At 41.7% G+C, this 23,655-nt stretch overlaps 1 protein-coding gene across 2 annotated transcripts in view; it reads left to right on the top strand.

Annotated features, from left to right (window-relative positions):
• Positions 1–21,131, top strand: part of man1a2 (mannosidase, alpha, class 1A, member 2) — a 153,618-nt gene extending 132,487 nt beyond the window's left edge. For both annotated transcript variants that reach the window (XM_085375241.1, XM_085375242.1), the window contains exons 10-14: positions 6,294–6,409; positions 7,032–7,251; positions 8,601–8,773; positions 17,318–17,433; positions 20,545–21,131. In XM_085375241.1, the coding sequence (XP_085231367.1) occupies positions 6,294–6,409; positions 7,032–7,251; positions 8,601–8,773; positions 17,318–17,433; positions 20,545–20,680 (761 nt within the window). In that variant the 3' untranslated portion in view covers positions 20,681–21,131. The remainder of the gene's footprint in view (positions 1–6,293; positions 6,410–7,031; positions 7,252–8,600; positions 8,774–17,317; positions 17,434–20,544) is intronic.
• The last annotated feature ends 2,524 nt before the right edge of the window (positions 21,132–23,655 follow it).

Raw genomic sequence — 23,655 nt, 5'->3', positions numbered from 1 at the left:
TCAGCTCTTTATTTAGAGTCTTAAAAACAAAAAAAAGTGTAAGAAAAACAATAGTTGCTCCTAGGACAGTGAGACCGATGTTTTCATGAAGATATCACATGTCAATTATCTCAAACGCACACACAGTGAGTTAAATGGATTGACCTTGGCACACACTGTATGTTTCTGGGTAGTGCCCAGTTTTGTTTGGGTTTTTTTTTCCCAGACAGCCTAACCCTCCAAATATCAAAGTAATTCAAATAGTCACAAAATTAAAAAAGTGGAAAACGTGATAATTAGACAATAATTATTTAGTGATTAATAATTAACAGTGAAATAGCAGTTAATTGAGAAGTCCTATATTTGCAGAATCTGGCAATTTCCATCATTTGTCCACATAGTTTGTTAAAGCTATCAGTAGTTTAGGATTAATCAATAACCACATTTTTTAAAAATGGGGTCTTTGCATTAAAAAAGAAAAGAGAGGACTTGTTTCAGCCATCTCAAATGCCTCTTTTCTAAGCAAAATACCACAAATACATCGATCGTTTACTTTATCTGAGGTTCATTTTCCTAAAGGTCAGACATGCTGTTTGTTATGCCCCCAAACAAGAACGCTAGAACATAAAGTGGACTTGGTTGTAATGTGAGTCCACTTTGTTTCCCCTGGCTCCAGTCTCCATTTTGCACCCTGTCATGTACGTTAGAGTGCCCAGACTCTTTGGGGGATCAGAGTAGTTGTCATCTAACCCTCCAAATGATCCTCCACGCTCTGACTACCTCACTGTGCTCATTTTTAAGTAGTTTCATAGACACAGGCTCTCAGCTGTTTGCTGTCATTTTTGTGTAAATACTGACTCAAGCACACACGTGTGAAATCCAGACAAAAACTCATGCGTCAGCCCACACTGGCCTCGGCAATGTCTTCAAGGTTGTTTGTGAGATTTGCGCACTCTTTGGGACTAAAGATGAATAATTCATTGCTTAGATTGCTTTTTCATCTTCCTTGTTCCCCGTCTTTTGTGCATCCCTCCATTTACCTGCGGGCATGTTAATCACATAAAGAAAAGATCTCCTTGATGATGAGACAAAAAGCATCTGCTCAAATATCAGCTATGATTACACAGAGCTGAAGGATGAAGAATATTCTAGTTTTTCCCCGAGTGAAGGCAGAGCTGAATAAACATTTCATCTGTGCAAAAGTGGTTGAGGCACCAATTCATTTGCAGTATTATCACTCACAAAACCAAATGTAAAAAAGGTCAGTATATATGGGATCATTTACAGTCATTCAAGCCCTGTGGGGTTTTTTTAAGTAATATTTTGTGGGTCAGTAAAATTGCCTTTGAAACTGACCAAAGTGCCATCAGAGTGGGCCCTGAGTGCTCTCAGGGGTTTATTTTCTTATTGCGATCCCAGACTGCCAGATTCTGGCATCCTATTTTCATTTTGTGGTGTCCTGCAAATTAGGGCAGACATGAAAGCTGTGTAAACTTTGACAAGGACGATTGGGGACACTGAAATGTGAGCGCACACATCAGGGAGAGGGTAAACAAAATGGGACGAGAGAGGATGCACACTGCTGATATACTGTGGATGTAGAGAAGAAAAATGCCCAAGGTTTTGATTAAAAAAAATGCTTTTGATGCCATATGCTACACTCTGCCAAGGACTTTGAGGCAAAGTCAAAAAATAAATAATTCACTTTGGCTTTCTCATTTGTTTGGCTCTTGCTGCTTTTCCTCTTTCGCTCACGCGGTGACACTTGGAGCTTTCTTTGTGTCAGGGGTAGACATTTGTTCAAACACAAGTAAGAGAAATGAGACAACTGCAGACCGACTCAGAGTGTAATTAGAAAACGTGCGCACGGGTGAATGCCTCTGAGAAGACACACACGGGTGAATGTCTCTGAGAAGACAAAACACACCGAGCACAGGCTCGCTTGCTTTATTTATAAGGCAAAAATGGGTTACATAGTACTTCCTCTTTTAACTGTCAGGGAAGAGGTTAAACATTAAATCAACTTATCTGATCTTTCACACACTGGGATAAGAATACAGAAGTATATCATGCTTTATCTGACATCACAGACACTGAAGGAAAAGAATGCATCATTATATCATGCTGTCAAACATCTCAGACACTGAGGTAAGGAATGCATCAGTTTTCCTTTAACAATAGACTTGGTTAGGTGATTCTTCAACAATAGGCTTGGTTATGTGAAAATATATGAACACACAAAATATAAGGCATACTTGGTTAGAATATAAGGCTTACTTGGTTAGAATATAAGGCTTACTTGATTATATTGTATTATAGAGATTTGGTTATAATGTATAATGTAGAAAATCTCTAACATTTCCCTCCTGTTGTTAATATATTTCACATGTTTATATCAATGCATAGTCACTTGTTAAATCACATTTTCAACTTGCATGTCATTCAGTGAAGTATCTAAACATCAGCTCTGTTAAGACTATAATAGACATTCTCTACTCTGTCTTCCCTATTTAGCATATCATACTGGCGAAAGGGATCCTCCATATCCCTCTGGATCAAGACAAAATTTCCTAAAGTACGATTAAACATACTCATCACCATGCGTCTCAAACAAGGAATAATGCAAGCAACAAAAATGCAAAATAGAAACATCATAGTACATAGGGCCAACAGGCCTTTAATCAGCAAAGATTTCCAGGAGCCGCTCAGCAACCAGTCCCACCAGCCTTGCTCATTGGTTACGTAGTCCTGTTGCTGAGCGTCTCTTAGTTGCTTCAGAACATTCAAAGCATTTGTCATGTTTAATGAGTGTATGTTGTCAGGTATGTAGGTACAACATGTCTTGTTAAACAGTATGCAGAGACCTCCTTTCTCTGCAAGAACAATGTCCAAAGCTACTCGGTGTTGCATGACAGTGATGCGGATTGCATCAATTTCTTCATTCTGTGATTTGTCAATGCGGGCAGAAGCGTTTAAAAACAGTCCAAAGCGATAGTCTAAAGTCTCTATTCGTAGTGCGTGCTTTCCTACTCCTGTCCAAGGAAACAGAGCGTGGATTACCTTCTCGCCGGTGTTCCAGAGTTTGAAGTTCTCTGGCACGTCTGTTCCAAGGATTGAATCATGAGGCTTGATTTCTACATCACGCCTAACTCTGGTCTTGTTGTGCACTGTTATCTTAAAAGTGTGATCTGAAATGAAGATAGGTGCACAGCATCCTGACCAGCTGGGTGGCAGCATAAAGTATGCACGCTGTCCGCACAGCCATGCCATACCTTGTACCCAATAGGTGCCATTTACCTGTTGATTTAGGTTGACTGTCCCATACCCTACTCCTCCATAGGTTGCGTTGCAGTTGCTGGTATGGCCCAGGGGGTGGCGTCCTTGCCCTGCCGCTTGGTAGAAGCACAGAGGATGCCACTTCTCTGTATGGGTCATAAAAACAGGGAAAGGGACAGAAGCATTTCTGTTTTTTTTACTGTCATATCTACCCAGAATTTGTCGTCACAGGTTCCATCCTTCAGGCCTTTTGCACCTGGGAGTGAAGCTTTCATGCCGATTGCAAAGTGTTGTCTTCCAATGCTGGCAAAACTTGCTGCACATTCACTTTGCCAGTGACTGTCCATTATGCGACCATATATGGTGGGGTAGACTGAAGTTGAAGGCATGTGAGAACAGACATATGGTGTTGTATAGGTATCGGTACCAGGCATTGTTCATCCAAGGGTGGATGTGATCTTGGGACATCTCAGTTAGATGGGAATTGTCATGGGTCCACCTCTTGAGACGGGGAATAGTTGGTGTTATTCTGTGGACTCTTCCAGGTATCAGCCAGAAGAGCATCACCCCTAAGATGACACCGGCCACCAGACAGATCAGGCGGCACATGAACCGTTTCCGTTGAAAGTGACAAGCACTTAAGCATAACAGCTTTGGGGCTGGGGCTGGTGGCTCTTCTTCTTCTAGATTCATCATGCTGGCTCTCCTTCTTTTTGTTTGCACTCTCCTATTTTTCCATAATCTGGCCTTGGGGCTAAATTGATTTCTATTCTGCCGTACAAGTCATTTAATTGTTGATCTAACAGAGGAGTGTCTGGTCCTAGCACATCGCCGTTTTGGTCGTTTCCTGTGTAGGCTCCTCTGACTCTAGGAAAACGTAAACCTAATAAATCTTGGAGAACTTGCAGCATCTCATGCCCATTCAAACCCCAACCGCGACGAATCAACTCTACTGCATTTCGCCACTGTTGAAAACCTTCATTAAGGGGTGGGACATCTTTTAGCACATTCTCTCTGTCCCTATGGGACCAGGGTCGGAATGCGTATATCAGAGGTTCTCCATCTATTGGTATGATTCCTTGGCCGTCTGCGGGCCCACTGGGTTGCCCATACCTAGGATTTGATAAGGCAACCATTGGAAACTGACCTACAGTTCCTTCTTTTTTGTAGTGATTATGTTTAGTCATAAGATTAAGGTGATGTTTTGCCTCTGCATAGGGATCTGGAGCAAAAGGGTTGTGAGGAGAGATTACAGGAGGTGCTGACGTAGGGTTTTGTGCAGCTGCTGCTGCTGCAGTGTGTGTGGGCTGAGGTGCATAAGGAGGGGTTTTTTTTTCCTCTCCTGCAGCTTTCTGTTTATCTTTATTTTCTTGTTTTTGGGCACGTTTAGCACTGCGTTTATCATTTTCTGCCTCCCATGCTTTGAAAAGTTGCCATTCTGCTACACGTTTTGCTTTTTTCTTTTGACTTTTTTCCTCAAATAGTTCTTTTTGCAAAGCAGCTTTTAAAGCAGTTATTGACTCTTGGTTGCATTTGCCTTGCCAGGCTGGACAATAAATTTTATGTGGATTTCTCCACCTATTTGCACTGACTCTTCCTGCGTTTTGACAGTTTTTTTCAAGCTTTTCTTCATCTGCTGTTAATTTTACTTTAGTTTTAGAATTACCCATTTTGAACTAATTACGTCAGAACTGTGACACCTTCTTTGGCATGAAAAAGTGGGAATGGGTTTTCAATAACAGCCTTCTACTCTCCCGCTATCCGAGAGAGCGGTTATTGATTTTACGTGATGAAGCACAACCCTTTTGCCACTTTAACCAATACGTGAGTGTACACAGGAAAACAGTTTGAGAAGTGGTTCGACCGCTTATTGGGTCGTAAAAACAACTCACTCCTCTATTTCAACACAAACAAAGCGCGTTTTTATAATTTTTATTGAGATTTTCCGTAGGCCTATTTCATGTAACACCTTCAACCTGTTCCGTTGCAGCCACTCCCAGAGCGACCGGAACTCGTTCCGTTACAGCTGCTACCCAGAGCAACCGGAACTTTTAATAGCGATTTCTAGAATATCGCTCTTGCCTGTTGTCTCCTAAGTCCCTTCTGGACTGAGATCTGTCGGCGCTAACCAGGTTTACACTATTTTAAAGGAAAATCTCAATATCAACGTATTTTAACGCTTGATGGAATGCAGTGTTTCATATTCACCTTACTGTGGCGCTGCGTTTTTGAATCCGGCGCTCATCGGGTCCTGGAGCCGTGAAGGCCTGTATAAGACGCTGACCGGAGATCGAATTCACGCTCCCGGATTTTCTTTTGCTGTGCACAGACTCTTTTCCAGCGCAGGCGTCACGACGTCAGGATCCGATGAAGACCGTCTGTGGAAAACTAGACGTTAAAAATAACAGTCAGTTCTCCGGCTCGAAGGACCAATTAAATGTCAGGGGTAGACATTTGTTCAAACACAAGTAAGAGAAATGAGACAACTGCAGACCGACTCAGAGTGTAATTAGAAAACGTGCGCACGGGTGAATGCCTCTGAGAAGACACACACGGGTGAATGTCTCTGAGAAGACAAAACACACCGAGCACAGGCTCGCTTGCTTTATTTATAAGGCAAAAATGGGTTACATAGTACTTCCTCTTTTAACTGTCAGGGAAGAGGTTAAACATTAAATCAACTTATCTGATCTTTCACACACTGGGATAAGAATACAGAAGTATATCATGCTTTATCTGACATCACAGACACTGAAGGAAAAGAATGCATCATTATATCATGCTGTCAAACATCTCAGACACTGAGGTAAGGAATGCATCAGTTTTCCTTTAACAATAGACTTGGTTAGGTGATTCTTCAACAATAGGCTTGGTTATGTGAAAATATATGAACACACAAAATATAAGGCATACTTGGTTAGAATATAAGGCTTACTTGGTTAGAATATAAGGCTTACTTGATTATATTGTATTATAGAGATTTGGTTATAATGTATAATGTAGAAAATCTCTAACACTTTGTGTCTCTCTCTCTGCAGATCACACGTCTGTTGGAGGACTCGGGGACAGTTTTTATGAGTACCTGCTGAAGGCTTGGCTCATGTCAGACAAGACTGACACAGAGGCTCGCAAGACCTACGATGACGCCATCGAGGTACAGCGTAGTGACTTATGCTGCAAAGTTAAAATACAGATTGTTTTCTTTTATGAAGAATCGTATACTGCATGCAGATGAGTCAGAGCTGTAACTGGAAATGTCAGCAGTTATTCTTTTTTAATAACCACAGAGTCCCCGCTGACCAGCTTCAGTATCCACCTTTGCAAAGGGAAGACATTGCTTTGTTTTCAAGTAAACTAGGAGTGGATTTAGTAGAAAGCAGATGTTAATGAAGCTGTCTACTCATCATTAAGAGTGTCAGAGACTGAGCAGAGCAGATGCTGCGGAGCAAAGGGTGAAGGATGTGGCTGGATTTCAAATGTGACCGTCACTGCTGCTTTAGTTTTCTTCTGTTTGACCCTCCACACCCTCAAGCAGTTGCCCTCAGTGTCAATGCCCCATTCAAACGGTGTAACCTTTTTCTGTCCACATACCAGTATTAATATTGTAATTCCTGTTTCCCACCTTATCTTGTTAAACACACTCATACACAGGCATGTTGTTACTGAAAACAAGCTGCTATATTCTACTTTTCTGGGTCTTCATCTTCTCTGAAATGTTGACACTTCCCATTAGAGCCTTTGCTGTTTCCACAATTGCACGCTCTCTCTTCCTGTAGGCCATCGAGCGCCACCTCGTACGCAAATCCAACGGTGGCCTAACATTCATTGGCGAGTGGAAGAATGGCCACTTGGAGAGGAAGATGGGCCACCTGGCCTGCTTCGCCGGAGGCATGTTTGCACTGGGCGCCGATGGCTCACCTGACGACAAGGCCGGACACTATTTGCAGCTAGGAGCTGAGATCGCGCACACCTGCCACGAATCCTATGACAGGACAGGTGAGGAAGCAGTGTGCTGCATACACAAACACAATATACACAAGCATACATGCTAGAGAAAAGTGATCACTGTCACTGTCTTTTTTTTTTAATGACTTTCTAATATCCTAAACATTTAATGTTGGTGTGGATCAGATGCTGACAGGTAGTGTTAAATAGTCTTAACTATATACGTTAGGAAAATGTTGAATGGGTGTCGTTATCCTCTACAGTAGATGTCAGAGGACACAGTCAGTTTCCCTCTTAGCACAGCCTGGTAGTGCTAGCATCACTGTCACTTGTCTCAAAGCTCCAGTTCTCCTGTAAACTCAGGCTAGCAGCATTAGCATTCAGGTCACCCACTGGAGGCAGGACTATAGCTCGGAAAATCACCCACTCCTGCTAGCAGATTGACAATTTCCATTTTACTTGATCCAATCGTTATTTATGGTTTAAGCAACTAATTTACAAATTGTTTAAAATATTTTACATACGTTCTGTATTTTAAGATCCAGTTACTCAAATGTTTTATATACACTGATACATTTTACACATAAAAAAAAAATCTTATCACCAGGCCCTGAGATTGCCCATGCAGTAAATCCATCTATAAAATCCTCCCAGTGACTCAACCAACAATTAATTCTGCTTGTCCTAATTGGAAACTATGCAGTTAGTAAAGTACCTGTTTTTCAGCTCTTTTTTTATTATTAATGCTTTATTTATTGCCATTTCCTGCGAGCATAATAAATATACTATTTACTTGACAGAGAGGAGAGGAGGGATTACCATGGCAACAAATGAAGATGGAGAAAGAGACAAATAAAGAATAGAAAGGGAGAGAGTCAGAATTTGATAGCTGTGGTCAGGCTGTCTAAAGTTGGCCTGTTTCTTAATAAGCAGCCATTAAATGTGTGTGTCAACACATACGTATGCATGTCAGTGTGTTTAATCCGTTCAGGGACAGTCCTGTCACTATTTTGTCAGCCTCTGTAATTTTCCACTCAGGCTGTTAATGCCTATCACACTTCATTGGCAGAAAGCAGTGGTTGTAAAAAGAAGAAAAGCCTGTAAAATCAGTGGGTTGGGATGCTTTTTATTGCTTACACACAGGCACTATTTCATATTAAGACAAGCACGGAGCAAAAGATAATCTTTATCTCCTCTCTGTTTTTTTCATCCATTAATTATTTGATCACTCTTTTCCTTCCTCTCTCTGTTCTATCACATCCTTGATTCATTCCACTATTTTCTGGCTTTTTCTTCTTGTCCCTTTTGCCTCTTTTTCTTCTTCCAATGTTACCTTTACTCCCTTCTCTTCTACCTCCTGGCCTTTCCTTTACATTTCACCTTTCTTTCTCTGTCTTAAGTGCTGAAGCTCGGCCCAGAGGCCTTCAAGTTCGACAGCGGCCTGGAGGCGGTGGCTGTTCGGCAGAATGAGAAGTACTACATCCTGCGGCCGGAGGTCATCGAGACCTACTGGTACATGTGGAGGTTCACCCATGACCCCAAGTACCGACAGTGGGGCTGGGAAGCAGTACAGGTAAAGAGATTAGACTTTGTATAAATCTTAGTCTTGATTATCATTTTGATTAGATTTTAATACCTGCGGGCAGTTTTTAAAGACTTACTGGAGAGGATGTGGAACAAAATGTTTTTGCATTTTTAAATTGAGGCTTATCCTTGAAACAGGAATACAGTGAAAACGTGGAGTCCACATAGACACACAAACGTGCAAACAATTAGAAACGCTGTCCCTCAGGATTCATGCACGTGTTATTAATTTGAGAAGAGTCCTTTGTAGTGCATAGCGTGGTTCCTAATAAAAGACAACGGAAGACGAAATGAAACTCATTTTTTCTGTATCTGTTTGACTATACCAAAGATTTATGCAGCTTTCTCTTCCCGTTCTCATCTCAGGGGGACTAAATATTTTTGTTTTGTCAGCGTTTATTTTGCTCATGTCTCTGATAAGCACAAGGTGCCTCGCAGCACTGTTCACAGCTCTGTTGGATGCAGACAATTAACAGCCAACTTTTGAAAATTGCTTTCAAAGTTGGACAAGTGGTTGAGTAACAGGTTTCCCAGCCAGAGGACAGCTTGTCTCGTTAACTGTCTTATTTGGAGCTGGAGCTGCTTTTCTTTTTCTTCTTTCTTCTTGTTTTTCATTTGCTCATTCATTACTGTCACCTTGTTTTTCTAGTTTAGTTCTCACTAATTTGGTGTCCTGGTCAGTAAGATTAGACTCTATTCTAGGCTTACTGATGACTCAAGCACTTTATCTGTCTCACATCTCTGGCCAATTTAGAATCACCACTTAACTGATCATGGACTGTGGAAAGTTAAGCGGTGCTAACGACTGCACCACTGTGCCGTTTATCTTTACAGGAGCATTTTGGGTCATTTATATAACATCAGTCTAATCAAAACGTATTTCCATGTCACTTTATTGACCTGCCATTGTCAGCCCTGTTTGTTGTGGAGACGGTGGTTACTGAACAGGCCAATCACAATAGTTGCTGCGTCTGCGCAATATGTAGTTACAGTTCAAGGGAGGTGACGTTGTAGCGCATGCCTATTCAACTACGAAGTTAGTTGGGCCAGATTTTCAAACCGAGGAATTTATCTGGGCCAGATATTTTTTTTTGAAGCCAGTAAGCAGCAGATCATGATCAATTTCAAACCCACACAACCGTACTGAAAAACAAGTATTTTTTTTATTCCTTTTCCCCTATAGATCTGGTGGTGACCTCTCACAAATGCACACCAAAAGGTCCATTTAAAAAAAAAGGGAGCTATAACTAAACTATTTTTTGCACATTTGAAATAATAATAACAAAAAACATTTTGATAATTCCCTTTCAAATTAAAATAAATATTTCGCTGACCACTCACTTTTCCTGCCATGGATGGAGCCCCATCGGTCACAAGTATACAGACACGCTTCATATCCAGACCATTTTCCTCAAAAAGAGCTGAAATCTTCTCAAACATTATTTCGCCAGCTGTGTGTCCCTCTAACGGTAGTAAACAGAGCAATTTCCCATCCAAAAAATGGACATATACGCACAACTGTGCATTATCAGTTCTGTCTGTGATCTCCTGCTATAGACATTACATCAGTTTTCTTCAGGTCATCTAACAGCATTTCAAACTCGTCTGACGCCAGAACTTCAATTCTACGAATATTTGAACTGTCCTACAGGAGTACGTTTTTAATAGCAGATGTCACACTCACTTTTCACCGCATCCACCACGGCCAGCATGCATTATTTCACCGTTTCAGAATCTGTGAAAGGCCTTTTCTTCTTCGCCAAGAAGCAAACACGAAGGGAAGATGCTGCAGCTCTCTCTTGGGCTGTACAGGACCCTCACCATGGTAGTACAACTCCGGTTGTAAGATTATTAAACTCGGTAAAATGAATAAGTATTTGTCAGTCCTGGCAGGGTTAAACCGACAGTTTTCATTGTCAATTTTGCGCTTTTGGACTGAGAAAGACATGCTGTTGTCGCATCATATATTACGATGATTGTTTAATATGTTTACATCACGGTGCATTGTGGGTTAAATATTGCTAGGCTACTAGGAGTGTTGCATTCACAGTCTACACTACGCTGTAGGAATTTTTAATTTTTTAAAAATTAATTAATGAATTCATTTTTTGGGTTTTCTCTGTGTTTCTGCCAGGACCACAGGCAGGGCCACTCGCAGGTTGCTTCTGGGCCGCATTTGGCCCGCGGGCCGCCATTTGAATAGGCTTGTTGTAGGGTCTCAGATGGCTTGTGGTTGTGACATAGTTATGGTGTAGATTTCCCGCTGAAGCAAAAATCCCCAGTCAGGATGAGTGTTGTTACACACAGTGCCATACTTAATGCTTTGCTAGCAACCGTAAATTCTGGTGAAACAAACTTGGTAAAAATTACTGGAAGTTACCAGAGAAGAGTCTTGTTTCTCCTTTTACTGGTGGGCTCGCCAATAATGATGTCATGTGAAAGCTAATTGATGAAAATGAAAATGGACAAGAAAAGGAGTTGGTGGGAAGATGCAAGTTTACCAGCAACCGGTGTGAGAAGAACCGTGAGTGTCAGTGGTTGAGGCAGGTGACTGCAAATACTCATGAAGCAAACGGTACTGATTATCAAAGATGTTTCAAAGTTAGTTTTTAGTTAGGTTTGTTGAATTATTTTACGTTATTACGTTATTAACCAGATCTTTAATCTCAACTAAATGCTCCATTTTTCTCCAACTGTCTAGCTGTTCATTATGAACTAACAGTGCTCCCATTGCAGGGTTTTTTTTCTCCAGTTTTCTTTCTTTACTTAAATATTCTTTGCTTTGCGTCCATTAGAAAGTAAATAGCACATTGAAACAGTAAACAGAGCTTGTTTTTTGCAGTAGAAACCATATTTAACATCGACTTTTGAGTCAGAAGGTCAGACTGTGCTTTAGTATTAGTAGTAATTTGCCTCTCATCTAAAAGCAGGTAACCGACAGAATAAATGCGTCTTTTCAAACCATTTTCACCATGCCTGTGCTTTTAACAGAGCATCATCAGCAACCTATGGTAGACTGTTCTTTTAAGCTTTAAATATGTGAAATGAAAGCAGTGCAGGTCTCACCAAACTTCAAAGAGCACAATGAAGGGATTTAAATTGACATCTTGCAATTTTTGTACTGGTGGGATGTTTTGATATGTTATTAGATCTTCTTCCTTTGGTGCTTCAATATGGAAATGTGAGAGAAATGAAAGTGTCTCTATACATTTCACCCCTCTGTTCCACTTCTTCTGACAGAGGATTAAAGAGTTCACCCGCTATACGGGACTCGGTGCGTCTTCTATGTATAAATCTCTATTGGCCTGCTTGTCATCTTCAGCTACTGCTTTTTTCCCTCTTTACTTTTCTCTTTTGTCCTGCCAATCTTCTTGTCACCTTTTCTTTGTTTTTCTGACTGGGAGGAATTGTGTTCGAGCTCATGTTTCAGACAAATCTATTAGCAGGTGTGTTTATGAAGTGTGATTGTATTCAGTGTGTCTGACACTAAAGAGCTGGTGCTGAAAGGCTCATCTTTGCCTCTCTTTTAATAATGCATATACACCCTGCAATGCTAATAAATATGACAGCTTATTTACGTCGTACTGCCCTTGATCAAGAAGTTTTATTGATTCAAATATCCTGAAGTTTCAGTTAAGTTTTTGGTAACAGGTAAATAAACAGTTTAAACAGTGTTTTTGGTTAATTAGATTGTTTTGATTCGGTCTTGTGGTTGTGTCATATTTTAGATGAAAGGGGGGAAACTACAAACAAGCATGTAACAGCTTTCAGATATTGTGTAGCTTAAACCGAATTTCCCAGAGGAACCCACCCGAGGGATTAATAAAGTTTTATCTTATCTTAAAAAGTAGTTGAGCTGAAGTGTTGCTTGCCAATGGCAGGCTGGCGAACAGTTGGGGTTAGATCTGGAAATTGTGAATGCCAAAACATCATCATCCTCATCAAACCGCGACCCCCTCAAACTCTCTGGAGAAGACCATTGTTGTCCTGGAAGAGACCACTCCCACAAGATGGAAATGTGTCATCTTAAGATAAAAGTGATCACTCTGAACAAACTTGTGTTGATTTGCTGTGACCCTTCCCACTAATGGGTTAAGTGAGTGTCAGACATTAAGTGGGGAGAAACAGAACAACTGGGGGAACAACATTATTGCTCCTAATATGGTTTGTCTGAGAAGTGCACAGACCTGACAAAAACCAGTTATTTCCAAGGACAAACTATCCTAACTCAAGATGAGCTGTGCAAAATGTGCAGTGCAGTGGAGCCTTTATGTAAGAAAGGCCACACAGCCACTCCAAAAACACGTGGCCCAGTGTAGTAAAGCCAGGAAAGACTCAGCTGCACATCTACACTTAAAAGAGAAAGGACATGAAAACCGATGACAGAGGGGTAAAGGAGACATCTTTGTCCAGTGTAAACAACCATCAGTGAACAGTGTTGTGGTACCTATGACACCAGTTAGCAGCCACTATTGCCCAGTCTTGTGACTCCTTCCAAAGCAATTGAACCTCCCTTTACACTTTGACCCATGTGACCTTACTGACTGACACGATGACAGCATATGTCACTGACTCTCAGCACTACCCTCCAAGGTGACAACCCCACTTGGGATTAAAGACCTGGGATTGCCCATCAGCTGCCAGAACAGAAGAAGAGGTAAAACATCTTTTTGAATCTGAAAAAGAAGAAGAATCAAGTACTTAAGATCACCGTGACCTGGATGATTGAGAACCTGCACGGATAAGTGGACATGCAGCAAAAGAGAGCTGCCATCCCCTTTCTTTGTGTAGTGGTCAAGGATTTTCTCTGTATGTGGAACAAAATACTTTTACTTTGACAGATTTAAGCCTAATCATGAATGGTGATGTTTAGCAAGTGTTTTTAAACTATGTGTTGACTTTCTGCATGAAGTTTTTATGCTCTAAATTGCTCATTTTTATACGGTGTTGTGTTTTATACGTTGTTTTGGTTGTCATATCTTTTGCCCTTAGAGGCATCAGAAGTGTAATGAACTCTAAATATTATACACAGGCATTAACTTAGGCAACCAGCGCACATAGTGAGAGAGTCCTCAGTTTCTTTTCTGTTTGCATACTGAAACTCTTCCACTCTGTGTCAGCCCCATTCACTCAACCATACTTATCTGTTATTTCATGCTGCATGTTAATTGAGTATGTTAAATATGCACCTTCATAATAAACCTGAATCAATGCTTGTTAACAAAATACTGGAGTTTTCAGAACTACTTTCCACTCTCACTTTTCCTGTGTAAAAGCACCGCATGCTTAACACCTGTCTGGATTTTTTATGTAGGGTGGTTTAAGAGCCATCTTTTATGTCTAGTTTCTTTTTCATTTCGTGCTGACTTTTTGAGTTTCCGTTTCTTAGGCTACGTCCACACTAGCCCGGTCTGAAAACGCTCCGCGTCCACATTATCGTTTCAGTCGTTTTCACAGAGTTGTGCGTCCACATTGAAACGGCCGAAAACGCTTACATTCCAGTACTGCGCATGCGTGAAACGCAAGCAGATTCGGCCTGCCTCATTCCTGTCTGCCCTTTATTTACTTTCCGGCCCTTTGAAACGTTGCGGCAAAATGTGGAGGAAAAGCAGTTTTTTAAATGGACTAACAATGAGGTGGAGTTGTTGCTGCGAGTAACACAAAAGTACAAAGTTGCAAAAGCGAGTGAGAGTTAAAGAATTTGAAGAAAAGCTACCTGGAGCATGTACAGACTGATATTAATCTTTAATAGGGCTGTCAAAATTGAAAGCAAACAAAACAACTGCTGTATAACGCCCTCCGCTATCTTAGTTTAATTGGTCACTTGACTGCATCACATGACTAAATTGTGTCATCGTTTTCAAAAAGTCTCCGTTTTCGCTGTCCACACTGCGACGCGAAAGCACCGTTTTCAAATGTATGCGCTTTCGAGAGCCTTTTCAAAATGCTGCGTTCTCCTTGAGTGTCTCAGTGTGGACGGGAGGCCAAAACGGAGAAAGAACGATGCGTTTTCAAACGAAAACACACTAGTGTGGACGTAGCCTTAATATTTACACGTTGCCTGTATTTAACCATGTGTGTATCTTATTGCTTTTCTCACCTGTTTCTTTCTGACGTAACACCCCAGGCTTTCTCCTTCCTCACTCACCTTACTCTGTTCTTGTATTGCTCTCTTAATCCCAGCAACCACTCTTCACAAACACCTTTTCTGCTTGTTGCCTTAAAGTTCAGCTCCTCCTTTCCTCTTGCTCTGTCTCTCGCTCACATGCACACACACAGGCACACACACAGACACACACCCGTACCCCAGCTGCATCCATCTGGTACACCAAACCTGCCTCTGTTTGTCACGCTTCCTCTATTCACAGCAGCTATTAACATTGGCTGGCTTTTACATGTGTATGCGTGTGTGTGTTTGTGCATGCGTGTGCATGCAGAGGTGAAGCCCAGCTGCTGTTATGTGCAGTGTGTCCTCACTTGGCTGTGGCAGGAACACTGCTCCGCCTTGCACTCCATTCCCTACAGGTAGACTTTTTATCGGATAATTTATATAGCACAGATGGTGCTGAGGTACGTGTGTGTGTGTGTGTGTGTGTGTGTGTGTGTGTGTGTGTGTGTGTGTGTGTGTGTGTGTGTGTGTGTGGGTGCGCGCGCATGTGTCTTTTATGTTTGTGGGTGCAGATACCCCTACCATTGTGTAAAATATGAAAGAAAATTTCCAGACTGTTGAGTTTTAGCTCAAGTGTTTATGTGACTTGTGTTAAAATGTCTCTTTTAAGTGCCTGGACCTAATCTATGATACACTCTGGTTGTTATTATTGTGTTCGTGTGCCACACTGGCTGTTGCAGGGCACTGCAGTGCAGATCAGGAAGGGCAAAGTTTGCCGGACGCAGCAGCCCGTGAAAATCTGGAATTATGGTCCAAACTGACAGTGAAACGGTCACTCGAGGACAGGATAGAGAAACGTGTGTGTGTAGGTGAGAGTGAGAGAGGGGGGCAAACTGAAAGACAAGGACAGATATCACACTTTGAATTCCATGCACTGTCTGTGTCAATAAGACATGAGCAGAAGCACCAATTTTCAGTGTCACAAATCAGTAGAGCGCGCAGGTAAGAATGGACTGTGTGTCGCCAGCTGGGTGATTGCTGCATTTCTAATGAGCTATTTCTGGTTTGTGTGTGCAGGCAGGGAAAGCACCTGCTCGCAAATGAGCCAAAACTGTTTGTAGTAGGGAATCATCCAGTTAAGCTGCCTGGAAAAGCATTGTGATACGTGGAATATGTGTTAGTCGCTGTTGTTTCGCGTCAATAGATGTGAATATTGAGAAGCAGGATTACAAAAGTGTGCTCTGTTTTCTAATCTGGATCGCTTTGTTCGATAGAAGGAATGAAAAGGAATTGACTTGCTGAGCGTGCTTGCTGAATCCACAAAAACAGGACTCATTAATAGCCCTGCGCTCAAGAGATTGATTTATAAATGCATAACTTGTGTAAGTTGAGCGTGATTAGAATGGAAATCAGAATCTGGTGACAGTTTAAACTCGAAGCGTTGACTGACTCAGCTGTCTGTGTGAGTCGCAGTGCACAATGCTCAGGTGTCAGATCATTTAATAGACCCGGTTCTCCTGCTGCTGTCGGCCCGGCTGCTCTCCGTGTTTGTTGTTTTGCGCTTGTTGAAACACTGACACATCACATCGTTCACAGTTGAAGAATCAGCGATAAACCCTCGAAAGTGAGCAAACGGGGGATTTACATCCCAACCACCTACGATTGTTCTGTCATTTTGTCCTGAAAGAACCGTGTGTCTCGAAAGGAATCGTGCACAAGCAAAAAAGAGAACAAAGACGTTTTTACCCCCCAAAAAAGAAAAAATATCTCCAGTTGAAACAGTAAATCTGCCTTCAGTAGAAATGTGCAGATGAAGGTGAAAAGAGCCTGATTAGAAGATTGTAAATACCCCTGTGGGATGGCCACGGGCTTTACTTCACCTTAAGAAAGCGTTTACTTTGTCATTGCACTCCAGCTCCCCACGGGTGAAGGATAACAGGAGCCAAATGAGTGTGTACCTTCATTATGAAACTGCTTTGTAAAAACAAAACACAAAAGTTGAATGAAGTATAAAGAACAGAAAGGCAGCAGTTGTGGTAATCTGTTTTTTCCTCACATTTTGTGCAGCCGCTGCTTCCTGTATGTCACCGCAGGACACTCTCTAATCTGTCACACGCAAAGAAATTAATTACACCATGCTTTTTATAAGCATATTAAAATTGTACTCCCCTCCCCCCACCTTTCCTCCACTCTAATGCTTTCTCCTCATTTTGCTTTTCTGTCATGTAAACCTTCCCTCTACCATTTTCTCATTTCTGTCCACTTTTTTTCCTCTTTGTTCTGCCTTCATTTGTTTTCTGTCTCCTCAACTTCCTTGTTTCTGCTCTACACTTCATCCTACAACTTGCCTTCCATCTCTTTCTCATTCCTCTTCTGTTCCCCCTTCTACCTCTCATCCTCCCCCTGTCTCCCCGTCTTCTCCAGGCCATTGATAAGTACTGCAGGGTGAGTGGAGGTTTCTCGGGGGTGAAGGACGTCTACTCATCCAATCCAACCTATGACGACGTGCAGCAGAGCTTCTTCCTGGCTGAGACACTCAAGTAAGTTTGTCTTAATGGATCGATCAATTGGCAGAAGCTGTGAATAGTCAATATGCTTTTTAATTAATGATTCTTATGATTAATTCAGTGTGGGTGTGTGGGTGCTGACTGAGGGGGTTTACCAGAGAAAAGCGTTTGCAGTTATTTCAAACTATCTGTTAAACAGAAGTGGAAGAAGACAAAAGCAGTCAGTTTCTAACCCGATGTTTGTTTATTTATTTATTAAAGTTTGCCCTAACAGAGCACTCATACATATTTGTAGATTAAGTATGTGGTAGAAACATGTGGTGAGTGTTCATTCTCAGTTGCATCAACAGTCGCAATCACATTGAGTGAAGCTGCTGCAAAGTTTGCAGCATTTGTACAAACTCTTGTATTTGTGTTGCCTCAGAAATAGTTTGGTGCAGTGACTTGTCAATAACAATTTGCTGGCCAATGAGCATACCGTTAATAATGCTTCTTACTGATACGTTTAGTGCATCTGAAAAGTATTTGCATCACTTGTTCCACATTTGTCATGTAACGTCCTTATTCCAAAATGGATTCAATTCATTTTTCACCTCAAACTTCTACACAATATCCCATAATGACAGTGAAAAAGTTTGCTTGAAATTCTTGCAAACCTTTGCCCAATGTTTTATTGAACCACCTTTCGCACCAATTACAGCCTGAAGTCTTTTTGAGTATGATACACAAAGACATGCTGTAATAAGCTTAACACACCTATTTTTTGGCCAGTTTGGGGGTTTTTTTTGGTTTTTTTGGCCCATTTTTTTTGGGGGGGGGGCTATTTTCTCCCAGTCTTCTTTGCAGAACCGGTCAAGCTCCATCAGATTGGATGGGGAGCATCAATGCACAGCCATTTTTAGTTCCCCAAGAAGTTCAAGTCTGGGTTCTGGCTGGGCCACTCTGGGATATTCACAGAGTGCTCCTGATGCCACTCCTTTGTTATCTTGTCTGTGGGCTTAGGTCATTGTCCTGTTGGAAGGTGAACCTTTGCCCCAGTCAGAGCGCTCTAGAGCAGGTTATCATCAAGGATTTGTTTGCACTCATCTTTCCCTCGACTTCAACTAATCTCTCAGTTCCTGCTGCTGAAAAACATCCCAGCATGATGCTGTCACCACCATGCGTCACTGTAGGGATGGTATTGGCCAGGTGATGGGCAGTGATGAGCGTTTGATCTTTGTTTCCTCAGACCAGACGATTTTGTTTCTCGTGGTCTGAATCTTTCAGGTGACTTTTGGCAAACTCCAGGGGGGCTGTCATGTGGCTTTTACTGAGGAGTGGCTTCTGTCTGGCCACTCTACCATGCAGCACTGATTGGTGTAGTCCTCAGAAATGACTGTCCTTCTGGAAGGTTCTCCTCGCTTCACAGAAAAATGCTGGAGCTTTGTTAGAGAAACCATCAGGTTATTGGTCAGCTCCCTGACTAAGGCCCATCTACCCTGGTGGCTTAGATTAGTCAGGCGGCCAATTATTTAATTGTTTTTTATTTTAAATACATTTAAAAGATATTCAAGCAAACTTTTTTTCATCTTCTCAATAATGGGGATTTGTGTAGAATTTTGAGGTGAAAAATGAATTTTGGCGTGAGGCTGTAACATGAGAAAATGTGCAACAAGTGAGGCGCTGTGAATGCTTTCCAAATGCACTGCAGAGTGACCACTGAGGGCATGAACTCAACAGCAAAGTGTTTACAGAGGTCCAGGCAAACGGACACGTTCCCATAGACAGACGTCTTTTTGCAGCTACAGGTATTTATGCAGGTTAAAGGCACTAATTAGCTGGCTTCACTTTTCAGACTCAGAGGCTTCATCCAACGTTTGTTTACTGTCTATAGTGTGGACAAGAGAGACTCGCTGTTTTTGTTTGTTTGTTTTGCTCGTACACAAAGAACCAGTCATTTCACCAGGTTATTGTTGTGATTTCTTTTCTCTGGGGACAGTGAACAGGTGTCAGGATATTTTTACAGCCATACAAATAAATAAAGTCAGCTAACGTGAAGGGAAGCTGCCATGGCTCTGTGGCACATCATGGTCACTGATGGATGAAGGGAGAAGAGGCTCTCACTGAAGGCTCGTACGCAGTGGGAGAACTGAATACTGATGTAGCTCTCTGGTTCCCTCTGCTGGCTGCTCTTTGAATGCCATCTCCTCCTGACAATGTTCAGTATTTATAACCTGATGTAATTCAGTTGTGACTGTCACTCAGACAGCCTGACAGGCCAAAGAAAATCATAAAACAAAGCAAGCTCAGTTTTACTGCCGGTCCTGTCAGCTCTCGTGTTTACACGAAGCTATTTATCAGCTCTTCATTTGCAAGTATAACGGGTTTAAAATTAACACCCACAAAGCATCAGATGCCAATAAAATCCGTCTTTGGTATTGAAGTCGTTAAAGGTCGCACGCCACACTGTCTGCTAACTCTCTGAGAGGATGACATTTGAATGGCTCAGTGTTATGCAGACTTTGGTGTCTGTCTCTTCTCAATCTTTGTCTCTGCTGGCTTCAAGCCAGTCGCGTCAAAGCAATACAGCAGCTAAGTGTCAGCTAAGGCTGCTGATTGGCTGCCAGTCACGCTGATCGTCACACATATCCAGCGTCTGAGTTTATGTCAAGAATTTAGGAGCTAAGAAGTGAACAAGCAAGTTGAAATCTTTAAAAAAAATTAGATGAGAATTTAATTAATCTTAGATGTTAATGAAATTGAGAGCTTCTCAGTCACGGTGTAAACTGTGTTTAGGACGAGTTCCCGGCCTCCTGCAGTAAACTCTTATACTGCATATAGAGTTGTTCTGTGTATTTATTCAGGTTTCTCTCGCAACATGTGGAGCAGTTTGTGCTGTTCGGGTGTGATAATCATAATAATTGTTTTGGTTTTGTGGCTGTTTTTTGTCATGACAACAGATGTGAATCAACAGCTGTAAAAACACTAAATTAAACAGAGGTTTAGGATTTAAATTGTTGGTTTAAGCTGACACTTCCCACTTTGATATGACGAAGCTGTTGACATTATATTCACCTAACTCATGCAATTCTTTCTTCTTCTTCCTCACCCCGTTACCCACCACCCCTCACACGTCCTTCCCCTTACCCGCATCCTCTCTCTCAGGTATCTGTACCTGCTGTTCTCCAGCGATGACCTGTTGCCCTTGGAGAACTGGGTTTTCAACACGGAGGCTCACCCACTGCCAGTCCTCCACCTGGGAAACATCACCCTGCCCGGCAGCGAGCCCGCTCAGCGGTAAACGGGCTGGCACTTTTTTTGTGCACCACGGCACCAGGGGCCTGTTTGCCTGCCTACCCAGAAAAACCCACCCACGAACACCAGACAAACTTACAATTCAGACTCTCAACTGATTTCTAACTGAGACCATCAACCCGGGGGGTGGGGAGAGACCACTACAGAGCGAGAGGACCTGTTACTTTACTCGCTCTACTTCTATGTTTTACTCTTTGACTCTGTCGATCTGTCTTCTCTGCTCGAATCTTAAGGATGGTGGGTGTGCTGCTCAGCCTCGTGTTTGGCTTGAATCGACTCTTTTTACTGAAGGACAGAGCTCCAAACCAGAGGCGTGATTAGCTTTTTTTTGTTATCACTTTTAGTCTTTATTTGAAGAAACTCCAATGCAGACTCAAGCTGACACGCTGACAGCTGACTATGAAGGATTACAAAAACACTTTGACACTTAAACTGATGAAAGTGTCATGTTTTGTTTTGTTTTGTTTTGTTTTGTTTTGTTTTGTTTTGTTTTGTTTTTTGTTTTGTTTTGTTTTGTTTTGTGTTTTGTTTTGTTTTGTTTTGTTTTGTGTTTTGTTTTGTTTTGTTTTGTTTTGTTTTGTTTTGTTTTGTTTCCAAGCAGACAGACTTCAGGACTTTACAGGGTCTGTTAACACAACCGTTTTTTTCTTTCTTTTCCTTTTGGACAAATCAATATTGGGGACACAGGGTTGAATCACAGCCCTCAGCTTCTCCCACCCAAATCCACTTCCTGTTTAACCTCCATCGGATGAACTTCAACCCGGAACTGCTAGCAGATGGGCACATCATCAAAGCGAGGGCAGTTTGTGGCAGTGGTCACCGCCTCCTCTGATCCTCGGTTTTCAGAAAAACTGGCCATCATAAGTGGAAGAGTAATTAGACGGGGACTACAGGAGACCTCCCCTTTTCTCACCACTCCACATGAGTCCTGATCCTCTTCCATGAAGAGACACAGCCGCAGCTTTCCCCTCCTTAAAAAAACGTTCTGCTGCTATAGGATTCAATGCTGCTTTTTCTTCTTTTTAAATCTCTGTCCTTCACATTTTCCCCCATCATCTCACAGCTTCTGTAAACCTTTGTCTCATCTTATTTTCCAGCTTTTCATCAATCAGGCACATTATGTTCAGGCCCTTACGTTTTGTGATGGGGTAACCATGCTTTATGTATAGGAATGTTTGTTTTGTGGTTAATATGAAACCTGGTGAAAATCATTTATTTGCATTTTTAATGGGAAGACTATGAAGAAGAGGTTGGTAGAGGAGTGGCACTGAGAAGGGTGAATAAATTTAGAATACCTTATGGTCTCCTGCTGGCATCCTATATCTACACCCACCCCACCTCATAAGTCGGATGCATCATTTGCCACCTAAATCTTTGCTTCAGTTTCATACTTAAAGCACATGTTTTGGTCGGACTCTTAAAAACATACATTTTTAAGGAATCAAACATGTTCCACTTGAGTTATTACACTACATGCACAATAAGCTATTCAGTTAATATTAGATCATAATACTTTCTGTATGCAGCTGCAGTTGTGTTACTTTATCAGAGTCAAACTTGTAAGTGCTGCCTGAGGTCAGGGACAAGCCTGAAGTTCCAGTATAGGGATGCGTTTGATTCCAGATGCACATCTTTTGCCCAGATTTTCGAGCCATTTTTCTCTGAGGTTTGAAAGTCACAGCAGGGCTCGTTCCGTACTCTGACTCGCGTCAAGATCTTGACCTTGTTTATGTAAGTTTGTGCAGCTCCGTTAGCAGCACAGCAGTGCCTCCAGTTATCACTCTTAACACAGCTCCTCGTGGTACATCTAATGCAGCGTGATGGATTTACTGCTCGGGTTGCTCAGATAATGTAATGCAGTCTGCAAAATAAAAAATAAATAAATAAAATGATATGTTGGGGGGAAAAAAGAATGATACAGTTCTCCCATGTGAATCTGACTAAAGGCTTTAAACGTTTGATGTGATCTGCTACTTTTAAGGGCCGTTCTCTGACTCATTAAAAAGTCCCAAAGGGCAGCAGACATGTGAGTAAGCTTGTCTCATATCATAGCAATGTTAGTGCAAGCGATTATCCGACACACAAGAACCAGATACCGCTCCTGCTTTGGTTCATATGCGGAGCGTCTTAAAGACAACAGCAGTATTAAACATCACAGATTTGTTTAGATGCTTTAAAGAAAACTCATTTTACATGGTGGGCCACATGCAGCCCACTGTGATCTTAAGTGGGCTGGACTCAGTCAGTGTAAAGACGTTTACCTGCACATTTAATCCCAGAGATATCTTAATATAAGAAAGGAAGTTCACTCACGAAAGTTTGTCATTGATCTACATGGTAAAAAGTGCAGCTGTAGTAAATGAAGGAAACCTAAGAAATGAATGACACAAAATTCTTTTACTGTAGACTCAAGTGAAAGAAAACATTCTGTCATTTCATTGTTTATCTATTACTTAATTACTTTGGTGTTGTATGAATGGCCATGAAGGAATGTCAGCAGGAAAAGGTGTGAAACTTGTGAAAATATAGTTAAAAGTCCAAAATGTGTGTCTGCCATTTTCCAAAGCAGTCCAGCAGGCCAGATTGGAGTCTTTGTTGGTGTGATTCTGGTCCCTGGGCCTTATGTCTGACTCCCCTGCTCTAAGTCTTTACATAAACATCAGACATAACATACCAGCAAGACAAGCCAAGCACCATACAGAAACAGGAAACACTGGCTAACACGTCATTTTGTGTTAGCCAGGAGCTCTTCATGTTTTGCATTTATGCTTTCGTCTTGTGTTTTGTAGTAGGTCAGTAGGTTTTGTAATTGCACACACATTATGGAGACTTAGAGAAATCACCCTGAACTGCTGGGACACAAAGATAACAGCACAAAAAGAGCCACATTTATTAAATGCTGTGACAGCTTTGCGTATTCCTTCCTGTCCTCTCGCCAAAATGTAAGAAACAAACATTTCC

This window comes from Diplotaxodon limnothrissa, linkage group LG16, assembly GCF_057381915.1.
Source record: "Diplotaxodon limnothrissa isolate DT_005_m linkage group LG16, D_limnothrissa_male_GT1.1, whole genome shotgun sequence".
In the NCBI taxonomy this organism is placed as follows: domain Eukaryota; kingdom Metazoa; phylum Chordata; class Actinopteri; order Cichliformes; family Cichlidae; genus Diplotaxodon; species Diplotaxodon limnothrissa.
This window is presented reverse-complemented; position numbering and strand designations above follow the sequence as displayed.